The sequence below is a fragment of the Rousettus aegyptiacus genome, unplaced genomic scaffold, assembly GCF_014176215.1.
Source record: "Rousettus aegyptiacus isolate mRouAeg1 unplaced genomic scaffold, mRouAeg1.p scaffold_m13_p_5, whole genome shotgun sequence".
Taxonomy (NCBI): domain Eukaryota; kingdom Metazoa; phylum Chordata; class Mammalia; order Chiroptera; family Pteropodidae; genus Rousettus; species Rousettus aegyptiacus.
The window spans coordinates 59,877,664-59,889,674 of NW_023416308.1; the positions used below are offsets into that span (position 1 = coordinate 59,877,664).

A 12,011-nucleotide genomic window follows, 5' to 3' on the forward strand; every position below is an offset into this window, starting at 1 on the left:
CAGTTCTTAAAATAGAGGAATGGGGTTATTACGTCCCTTCTAAAGGATACTACTCTTTCACATTTGCTTTTTTGTTAATTCATCCTTTGGATCATGTAGCTTTTAATTAAGTAAACATTCAAATAGTTTTTAGCTATGTTACTGCAAAATACTAAATTTGGAATCAGAAAACTTGGTTCTCATCTATTGCCCATCTGTGTAGGTTGTAATCATAGAATTAGAATGAGGAGTAGGAATATTTTACCAGGAAGGAGGAGCAGGGTAAGCAAATGTCTAGGTGGGATTGAGCATGCCAAGAGTAGAGTCGAGGGAGGGATAGGAGTGGGGAGATGGGGTGTGAAAGCCCTTGAAGCCACTGAGAGTGTGGTTCCTAGATTAGCTGAAAAATGTTCTGAAAGATGTTTGCCTAGATGCTGTCTTTAATGTTAACCTTTACTATCCAGTAGTTACCAGGGTATGTGAGTAGTACTTATAAATAATTTGAAAGAAACAGACATTTAAAGGTTGTCTCTGCTTTTGAACTTGAACTGTTAAATAAAAGTGGGCATCTGGAGTATCTATTCAGATGGCTCACATTTTTCAATTCTCTATAAAATGTATTTATCATGAAAAAACTGTTAAAAAAAAAGCCCAAACTCTTACTTCAAAGGATGAAGATTTAGCCAAAGCTGCAACATGTTCATATAAATGTGATCAAAATAATAAACATTTCAGACTGTTTAAAGATGCTATGGATTCCTAAGTTGCTAATTCTGGTTACCTACTCCATTTTTTTTTACCCTTAGTTATACGAAAGCAGAATTTGTCAATTAAAGACATCTGGTCAAGAGGATATGCTCATATGATTAATGTAGGATAATGATTCTCAAACTTTTTGATTTCAGGATTTATTTCCATTTTTGACAATTATTTTGATTGCAAAGAACTTTGTTTACATGGTTTATATCTATCAATATGTATCATTAGAAATTAAAATGAAAACATTTTAAAGTATTAATTAAAATAAATCTATTTTTCTTAGTCCATTTGGGCTGCTCTAATACCATAGAATGAGTGGCTTATAAAAGAACAGAAATTTATTTCTCACAGTTTTGAAGCCTGGAAGTCCAAGGTTAATAAGGTGCCAGCATGGTTAGGTTTTCGCGAAGGCCCTCTTCTGGGTTGTAGACTGCTGACTTCTCACTGTCTTCATTTGGTGGAAGGGGGCTAGGGAGCTCTGCGGGGTCTCTCTTGATAAGAGCACAAACCCCATTCATGAGGTTCCACCCTCATGATCTTGGTAGCTCCCAAAGACTCTTCCTCCTTATACCATCACATTAGGAGTTCAACATAGGAATTTTGAAAGGGGTGGGGGGAGACACGAACATTCAGACCATAGTACTGTTATTGTATAATATAAATAACATTTTAAAGAAAACCGTATTTTCTAAAACAAAAAGTTTTCATGAGAAGAGTGGCATTGGTCTACATTTGGGGGGTGCATTTCTTTAATATCTGGCTTAATATAAGCTGAATTTCATATCTACTTCTTCATTAAATCTGTTGCAATATGTTCTGTTGGTTAAAGTATACGAGGAAAATCTGACCATGCACAAATATATTAGTTGAAAAGCAAAGAGTATTTTAATAGCTTTTTCAGGAAATTATGGGTATATTTCTTCAATATTATGCCAAAACTTGACAAATGGTAGTTTCTTAGAGGTTAATTGTAATGTGCAATCTAGAACTAAATCAGTGAGTTTTTCATTGTTTGTTCCATTAAATTCCATTGGTCTGTCTTCTACTTTGAATAGATCTCTTACCTATGCGTGATTTTGTAACATCAGTTATTGGTTATCTGGAAAATACTGGCTGGTTGAGTTTTATACCTCTTCCAATGTTAATATATTTCATTAGATAATATTATAAAAGCACATTTGTTAATATCACCACTAATTTTATCAGAAAAGTCTTTAAATATTATCAAGCTTATGTGGCAGATAAAAGTTTTCCAAAATCTAATTTTCACTCAAAAGCTTGAATTTTATCATTGGCAATGAATATTATCCATTGTTTTCCTTTAAGTGATACAATCACTTTGTACATTTAAAAAAAAAATGTCTGCAAGATTGTCAAGTCTTAATAACCATAGTTTGCATATCCGTTATTCTTTTAAGTCAAAATGATGTTCCACAAAAAAGTACCATCCTACTTAAGTTTGCAGCAGGAGTACATTATGTGTATTTTCCATTTTGTTATACATAATATTTAAAAATTGTACTCAAGGGGAGATGTTTAATAAAGTTAATAATTTTTACTGCCTCATCAAGGAAACTGGCTTGAGAGAGATTGGCTTTTTTCTGCTTTGTTTCATTTAACTGTGAGTGTGTGGCAGGGCAGACTATAACTACTAATTGCAGTTTGATTCTAGTGCCTTGATTATTTCTCCTAAGGTACCAAAAGTTTATCCTTCATCACTTCTGCACCATTAGTGCAAATGGCAATGCACTGAAAAAGGCAAATACTATTTTAACATTATGAAAATAGTTTTGACCTCACAGCCCTCCTCCCCCACCAAGTCTATGGCCTGGATGTTTAGAATCACTGTTTTAGGGTACCGAATAGGGCGTCTGTTTCGGTTATCTGGGGCAAAGGTCCTCAGAGGAGGAAAAAACTGAGAAAAAACTGGGTGAGTGCATGCTTGGAGGGCAGAAGTCAAGCATTTTTTTTTTTTTTTAAGGTTTACAAAGGTTTGTGCTAATGTGATTCTTCTTGATAAAGACAGACTGAAGCTGAGATGTAACAGGTCCCCTTCATGTACTGACCAAGATGTTAAAGGAGAAGGGTGCTTCCTGAGGATGTTGTATGAGTAAAATTTAACATTCAGGGGAATATGAGCTTTCCAGGAGAAAAATGTGGGCTCTGGAGGTCTGACTGCTCCTGTCTTCCATTATTAACCTTTTAGGATATGGGTTTCATTTATCAAACAAAGTTGTAATTCCTATTACAAGCATCTCATGTTAAAAAATAATTTGGCAGCTTGTGCATCAAAATGTTAATAGAAATTTCATAGGTGGAGTATGGGTGATTCTGCTTTCTTTGCTCTTTTAAAAAGATTTTCTGATTTTTTTTTAAACATAATGAACAAATATTTTATTGGAAGATAAAATTATTTCCATTAAAAAATGAAAACTCCTCTAAAGCTTATCTATTATTTCCCCTTCTTTGCTTCAGAGACTTGGCCATGGAGATAAGAACCATGCAGATGCAGACAGATCTCCTGTTTTTCTTCAGTTTATTGACTGTGTCTGGCAAATGACAAAACAGGTAATTTATATATCTATTCCTGCATCTCTCTTTTAAGCCACATCCTGTCAGAGTTGGGATTTTGGTCACTGATTTAGCATACATTTCATGTAAAATTCTTATAAGGTTTTAGGTAATAGAACTATTACCTAATTATCACATTATGAAATAAACTAAAGGACTAATGTTAAACACCTGACAATTTGATTCCCTTAGCATTTCAGTGAACACTGATAATAATCCAACAGATTTCCTCCGTTGTTTTGGACAAGTAGTTAAATAATAGCTATGTATTCACCCAGCTAATCTGGATATTGCTGAAAAGGGTAAAGAAATGAAGAAATAGGCAAGGTAACTCAAGCAAAATAAAATCCCATTTTAAGTAATTTAATGAAAAAATGGGATATGTAATAGGTTCAGTTCTCTTACCCACCCTCCCTTAAGTATGAAGAGACTGTGTTTTTTAGATCTTCTTACCAAATTTCTTAAAAAACTGATATGAAATATTAATGTAAATGGATTTAGTCTTCTGGACTGATGCCAGAGAATGAAAAACACCTGGTTTCTTATTATGGGATCATGTGACTAGGCAAGGGGTTGGTGTCTTAAAAACAGTTAAATCAAGAAAAATCATCCTAAAATCCAAAAGTTGGGTATAGCTCATTGGTATGTCATTTATTTACCCAAGGGTTTATCAGATCTGGAACAACTGAGGCCAGATTTGTTTTCAGTCATGCTGCCTGCCACGTGACTATAAGGCAGGGCAACTGTTGGCTTTGCTTCACTTTAGGGTCACATTTTAGCTTTGAGAAATACTGTTTAATTTATTGAACGAAAACAAATGGTGATCTTCAGCTGAAATGTATCAATTATACTGTATTTTGGATAGTTTGTTTTTCCCCCATATGCATTTCAGTTTGGGTAGATTGTTTTGAAACCTGCTGGGTTAAATGAAGCATTGTAGTCGATATAACTACAGTATGATGAGGCTGGTATTTTCATACATATGCTACAAATGTATATACAGTTTTTTTTTTTATATATTAGGCCCTTGGTTTGTTGGGGGTCGGAGAGATGCTATATATATATTTTAATGTTTACTACTACTTGGAGTTGGTTTGATTTTTTCCTTCGGAATTGCCTTTGAGGTAGTATATTAGCTATGCAAATTATCACCAGTTCCTTTTTTAGGTATTTGACCCAAAACAATAGGACCCACTTTTGACCATTATCATATTCTATTTTTAAATAACATTTGACGATTGGCAAAAATCCAGTATGCCCTATCTAAAAGACTAGAAAAGTTGTTTGAAACCATAGCATGATTGATAGTTATGGCTACTGCTTTTCAGGGGGAATACCTTGAAGGGGGCAACATATGTGAATGTATTAGTTCTGGTATATTTGTTAGAAAAAAATCAATCACATTTACTAGTTGTTTGCATAACAGAGTATATGATACACTTATTCCTTAGTAATTGTGTTAACTTTTTATATGCTACATTTCTAAAAGCAGTTTAACTCCAGTTTTGAGCTTGTTACTAAATAGAAAATCCATTTAGTCTTATGTTTCTTAGGACTTAAAATACATTATAGTGATGTCTTTATTTTAGACAGCTAGTTGTTTTTCTGTATATTTTCTTGCCGAACATAGAATATGTTAGTCACATTGTTTATTGACAGTCATCAATTTTATAAATAATTGAATGTTTGTGCAGAGACTTAAATAGCACATTTGCTAAAATTGGACTAATTAGGTTGCAATTAGCCAGATTCCTCTTCTCCTACCCTCATCCTCATCCCCTCCCTCCTGAAATCAGAAAGCAGTTGATGAAGGGTGCTTCAGATTTTAAAAGCAATACCAGTAGTTAATGGTCTGCTATTTTAGTTTTGTTGTGAGGACATGCCCACTGATTAAGTTGCCTTCACATAACTGAGCTGTTTTGCCAGGATGATGAAAAACTAATCACAGGCTCAGCTCTTTTGGATTGCTGTTTAATGAGGCATGGTGCATTCATGGTTGGTTAATAAATAAGGCTGTTAAGAGTATGTAACAATACGGGAGATGGGACTTATTTTGTGAATGAATAAAAGGGATTTGACAAAGTTTCTTACAATTAATTGGCTTTTTGTTGGCATTTGGTTGCTCACCTGCTTCATTGAACTACACAGCCACAAAAATTATCCAAGGCATGGCAGTTATTCATTGTTTGAGAAATTTGCTACATTACCTTATCACTTCTTAAAATTTAGGGAATTTCAAGGTAAAGTTGTTTTCAGCCCTCTCCCTTTTTCTTGCAGTTCATGCTGGGTGGGTGTGGGGGTGTGTGTGTGTTTCCTAAAAATAAAATTATGTTGTTGAAAACTTAAAAATCTTAACTATGTTGTTTATGGTTGGTCATTTTTGGCTGAGAAAGACTGGAGTTGCCATAATTGCCCAAGTCAAAATTCATCACCTGGAGAGTTTAGGGCTAACAGGCAGGGTATACAGAAATACCAAGGTCAGACCATTCAAACTCTTGCTGCTTAAGAGTTTGAAAAGGAAAACTGGTAAAATGATCTTTGAACAGAAAACCAAACAGAAAATGCCATAATGATTTAGAAATATATAGTTTTGAATATTGTTTAGCCTAATTTTAAGAAGTATTCCAAAGGATCTACCCATAAACAGGGATGAGTATGGTTGAAAAAAGTCTTAATTTTATGTTTGTGGTGTTTGATTTGCAGTTTCCTACAGCATTTGAGTTCAATGAATATTTTCTCATTACCATTTTGGATCACCTATATAGCTGTTTATTTGGAACATTCCTCTGTAACAGTGAACAGCAGAGAGGAAAAGAGGTAAAATACGAGTCCCCTGCCCTCTCCACGCATCTGTCCCCAATACGTACTTTACTAAACTTCATTTTGTGATGGATTTCAACTGAACAGTCGTTCTTTCGCATAATTTCTTTGGCTGTATTTTATTTTATATGCTGTAATGTAATTACTTCTTTCTATACGTCTGAACCTGATCTATTTTTAAATACCTGCCACAAGGCTGAAGATACCAGCTAGCTATCAGGTGAGTTTATGGGTGGGAAGTAGTATCTGCTAAAGATAGACTGAAGTTATGCGTGTTTAGGAGCGTCAGTATACCTGTTATTCCTCGCAGGATGGAAACCCTTCAAAGCAGGTGCTGAAAAATATAATTAGTAAAAAAATATATATTTGAATGGACGGACAGCTCCAATTCCAAAATATATTCTGTGTACATGAGCCATTTTAGGTTTTTTTTTTTTTAAATTGGAAAAGGCTGTAAAAATTCAGACACTAAAAATATACTATGTAGAAAGTTAAAGTTTGTTACCCCAGTTCTCCAGAAATACCACTGTTAAGTGGATAGTTTATTTCGAAAAAACCATGTAAGGATTACATTCAAGTTTTACTTCTGTTTTCCTCAAAATGCAACTATCCTTTGTGTGAAATTATTAATCATTTTGACTGTTATCTTCTTCTGAATCAATTTTCATTCTAAAAAATATGGTTATAATTTAGTTTATCCATGCTTTCCTATAAAGCAGAGTAGCAAAGAGTGCTTGCTGTGGAGCCAGGCTGCATGGGTTCAAACTTTGGATCTGTCACTTACTGTGTGACCTTGGGCGAGTTAATTTCTGCTTCTGTAAATCAGATGATAGTACTTACTGTAGTGAGGATTAAATACAGTAAGCCATGCAAAACACTACAATTGCTGTCGTTTAGTAAGTGCTTCCTTAGACTGTAAGTTCCTCAAAGGCAGATATTAAATTATTAAATTCACCATCATTTCTGCAATATCTGGCACACACTAAATATTTCCATGCATAGTAGCACTCAAGAATTGCTTGAATGTTAGGTACTTTCATTTTTGAGAGCCTTGCATAGGATTTACCATATCTTGATTTAAACATTTTTAGCGAGGTATAATTTGCATTCCATAAAATTAACCCTTTTAAAATATATAATTTAGTAGTTTTTAATATATCTACAGAGTTATACAACCACTCTCAGAACAGTGAAACCTGTACCTGTTAGTAGTAGTTTCTTCCCATCCTTCTTTCTTTCCAGGGCCTGGCAAGCACTATCTCTATTGATTTGTCTGTTTTGGACATTTCATATAAATGGAATCATTTAAGATTTGGCCCTAGTGTCTGGCTTCTTTCACTTAACATGTTTTCAAGGTTCAATTTATAGCACATATCAATAGTTCATTCCTTTTTATGGCTGAATATTCCATTTTATAGATAAACTATTTTATCCATTTATCATTTGATGGACTTTTTGGTTGTTCCTACTTCTTAGCTGTTGTAAGTAATGCTGCTTTTAACATCTGTGTACAAGTTTTTATATGCGCTTTCAGTTCTCTTGGTTATATATACCTAAGAGAGGAATTGCTGGTATGGTAACACTGTGCTTAACTTTTTGAGGAACTGCACTGTTTTCCAGTATGCTCTGATTTTAATATAAGTGGGATTTATTACTGAAGTTATCTCCCTCTGAAGAGATTATAATGATCACAATGTACCTTTTTACAACTTTCATCTGAAGTATAAATAGCTTAAATGATGGAGAACCTTTACCTATTTTTCCTTCTTACAGAATCTTCCTAAAAGGACTGTGTCACTGTGGTCTTACATAAATAGCCAGTTGGAAGAATTCACTAATCCTCTCTATGGGAGCTATTCCAATCATGTACTTTATCCAGTAGCCAGCATGCGCCACCTAGAGCTCTGGGTGGGGTATTACGTAAGGTGGAATCCACGAATGAAACCACAGGTATATGCGCTATACAATATACAGTGGGAGTTTTTAATTCATGCAAGTATATAAATTACATTTGTCAGCTTTAAAGCACCTAGAAAAATTATCTGTGCATATTTAAAACTTTCCCTTGTTAATAGTTAAAAAAAAGTACTATGTGGGGGTAAATCAATATACTTGGTTCTTATCCTGACTTTGGACAAATCACTTGTTTAGTCTTTTCTTCCCTTCTCTATAAAATGAGGGTGTTGGACTAGAAAACTTCTAGAGGTCTCATTTTCATAGGTTGGAGAAAATACCTTTAGTTTAAAACCTAACAAATTCTGGTCCATTTTGAAATATGGAATATTTACTACTTAGAACTGTTTAAAAGACAAAATCTACAACTGAATGATAGGAAATCTTTGAGTATTGGTTTTTAGATTGTCTTGTTCCTTAAATATTTATATTTGGAAAAGTGTCAGTTTCAGGATAGTTTATGGAAATACCTGGGGGCACTAGGAGAGCCTGTGAAAGAGCAATGAATGTTGTTAATAGAACCCCTGAAATTAATTTTCACTGATGTGTTACAAAGAAACGCACATTGTCACATTTAGAGAAAGAACTATGTACCAGAATGATTTGACTTTGGGTTTGTTTAGAATTGCCTAGTTGGAATAATTTTATGGTGTTTTGCTCTTGTAGGAGCCCATTCACAACAGATATAAAGAACTTCTTGCTAAACGAGCAGAGCTTCAGAAAAAAGTAGAGGAACTACAGAGAGAGATTTCCAACCGATCAACCTCATCCTCAGAGAGGGCCAGTTCTCCTGCACAGTGTGTCACTCCTGTCCAAACTGTCGTGTGAAAGGACTGTTTGTTAGATGGGGGCTATCATCGCCATGAACCCTTAAAAACAATGGCAGCTTTATGAGTAGAAAGTATTCCGAATTTAGAACCCATCTATGAGAGAAATTTAGTCACTTTATTTATTTTACAATCTCTCTAGAATGAGTTTAGAACTCTGGGAGTATAGGTGGCCTAAGTGAAATAACCCCACGTGTAACTGCATCATTATAACACTAATCTTACAAGTCAGTCACCCAGAGAATATTGAAATGCTTCCGTCTTGCATTCACAGTGGGAATAAGTTCCTGAATTCAAAAGGAAAATGCTTAGAAATTTTGGTGTCTGGTAAAATCAAAACACAAACTACCCCAAAAATATACCTCTTGGTGGAAGAGAGCCCATTGTACAGAGGGAAGAGCATGAGTTTCAAACCAAACCAACACTGAAATTCTGTGGCATTACACATATTTGGCCTCAGTGTCATGATAGATCAAAATCATTTGATACTCCTTTCCCCATGATGGGTTTTTCTTTTGTGGTGATTTACTTAGATCACCTTTCAACAGCCACATTCTTTATATATGATAAGTCAAAATCTTGAGTAGATTATGGTGCAGTAGTTGAAAATTGTTATTATTTATGTACTTATTTAAGATGTATGATTAGATAGCTGTCCAAAATGATGCCTTATAGATGTGCTTGGGGGGAGGAGGGAGAGGAGAAAGGAGTAGCTGCCCAAGATTTCAAAGAAGTCTTTCAGATTAGTTTTCATTTGTCTAATTACTAGAAACAACATGAAACATATTTTACAAACTCATTATCTACCCTACTTAGATTTGTTGGTGTGTCTAAACACAGAATTGGCACGTTTTGAGGCAATATTTTAAAAAGTTTACCAGGGTTGACTTTTTTCCTGAAGTCTGTATAAATTGCTTATGATGAGAGGCACTATACTCAAATTTTACAGGAAATATTTTACTGCTACTCTCCTTTGCAAATTCTGTAATTCCACTGAACGATAAAGTTTACCAAAGAACTTATTGCATGTAAAAATGTACTACAATCTCAAAGCCAGTAAAGGAAATCCTGCTTCACTGTTCACCTGCTGCAGTAAGAGGTCATTGCTGGTATAACTATTGACTCCCTGGTGTCTGTTTTACTCTGTAAGAGCCATATATTATGTACTGTAACAAAGGAGCTTCTTATCCCATGAGTCTTTGATTAAAAGAAAATTTCAACTGACTTTTAAACTTTGACTTTGACTTTGTCCTAAGCTATATTAACTAAGGAAAGGGTATCTCAGCATCTGCTCCAACCGGAAATGTTAAGTTTGCACCTATTTTCCCTCTAATACATAAACAGTAATCAAAAATATAGTATTTTTTCACTTGTTATAAGTCTGAAACTTAGCCCTGCTTCTCTTAGTCTATGCAAAGTTGGTACCAAAATGATTTGGTTACCACGTGAAATTTGTTATAAGAAAATTTATTATAGTATTTAAGTGGCCAGTCTATCATTAAGCTAAGTTTTCTATCCCAGATATTTTATAAATACAATCTACCATTATCCTCTTGGTCTGATACTACATAAAAGAATGTAGATGACTGCAGAGATCATTTAAAACTTCTAGTCTGAACACCAACCCTCACATCCACTTTAAATTCCATTCAAAAGCCAGGGCAGTCTAAGCACAAATCACATCTCTTTTCACATCCTTCCAGTGGCTTCACCTTCTGCAGGGGTCTCCAAAGTGGAATACATTTACAATAATCCATTGGTGGTGATGCCAGCATCAGGACAGTGCGTCGTTCCTTTTCTCTCTGCTCTCCCACTTACAACTAATTGGATATCTATAACTGAACAAAAGTACCTCTGTACTGCATACCAGGACATTCAAGTGATCACCTGTCACTGCATCCGAAAGTGAGTGAGTTGGACCTAGGATGCAGCTATGGAGCCAAGAGAGTTGTGGTGCTCAGTGGCACCGCAGCGTGGCAGACCCCTTAGGGGAGGTACAAAGTGAAAGGGTAAGTGAACTGGATATAGCTGGAAGGTCCCATTACTCTCTTCAGCAATGCCCAGATTTCTTAGACCTCTTTGACGAGGGGGAGGGAAAGGAAAATAAGGCAAAGGGAACCGAGGGAACACGTTACCTGCTGTCCGCACTAGGGTCCCCCTAATGGGAGGTGGGCACCTGGTACTACCAAGCACACATTTCCTCTCATTCTGCTGCCAATCTTTTTTTTTAAAGCCACCTTTTTTATGAACACATTCCCAATTTTAGCAGCAAGTCAGCTCCAGTAAGAGAAACCAAAACACATGTTATAGCATTACCTTCTGGAAAACAAAAGACTTGTAATGGCCAATCTGTTGAACTGTTAGAATAAAAGTAAACAAAGTCTTACCTAAATAGGAAAGATGTTCACTACCTCAGAGGTGGAAGCAGAGGCACATTTCATCAAACACTATGAAAAGTCACAGTAATATAGTATCACAGAAAGAAAATTCTCCAGCAACTAACCCAGACAGAATATTGCAGTCCAACCGATGAATTCAAAATAGCTCTTATGAAACTCAACAAGCTACAAGAAATCTCGCAAAGGCAATTTAATGAACTCAGGAATAAAATTAATGAACGGAAGGAGTACTATACCAAAGATAATGAAATTCTAAAGGAAACCAAACAAAATCTAGAGCTGATAAACTCAATAAATGAGATGAAGAATGCATTAGAGAGCACTGTAAATAGAGCAGACCAGATGGAAGAGAGAATAAGCAAGCTGTAGGAGAGGAATTTAGAAATTATTCAGGTGAAAAAGGATATAGAACTAGAACTAAAATATCTAAAAGGAAGAAACCCCACAAGAATCGTGACTCCATTAGAAAAGCCAACATTGGATTATTGGTATACCAGAAAGTGGAGAGAGAAAGCAGCAGAGCATTTAAATAGCTGAGAACTTCTCAAACCTGGGGAAGCAAATGGACATACTAGTGCAAGAAGCTAACCTAACACCTTAGTGTCTCAATCCATATAGATCCTATAATGAAGTTGTCAGAAGTCAACGATGAATTTTAAAGACAACCAGGGAATAAAAGATAGTACCTACAAAAGAACTCCCA

General features: G+C 35.2%; 1 protein-coding gene across 6 annotated transcripts in view; it reads left to right on the forward strand.

Moving 5' to 3' along the window:
* The window catches only part of MTMR2 (myotubularin related protein 2), a 99,178-nt gene extending 89,044 nt beyond the window's left edge, over positions 1–10,134 (forward strand). For 5 of the 6 annotated variants that reach the window (XM_016159933.2, XM_036220234.1, XM_016159935.2 and 2 more), the window contains 4 exons: positions 3,214–3,306; positions 6,013–6,126; positions 7,903–8,079; positions 8,749–10,133. In XM_016159933.2, the coding sequence (XP_016015419.2) occupies positions 3,214–3,306; positions 6,013–6,126; positions 7,903–8,079; positions 8,749–8,910 (546 nt within the window). In that variant the 3' untranslated portion in view covers positions 8,911–10,133. Of the gene's footprint in view, positions 1–3,213; positions 3,307–6,012; positions 6,127–7,902; positions 8,080–8,748 lie in introns of all 6 variants that reach the window. The other variant, XM_016159934.2, reaches the window with a different exon arrangement.
* The last annotated feature ends 1,877 nt before the right edge of the window (positions 10,135–12,011 follow it).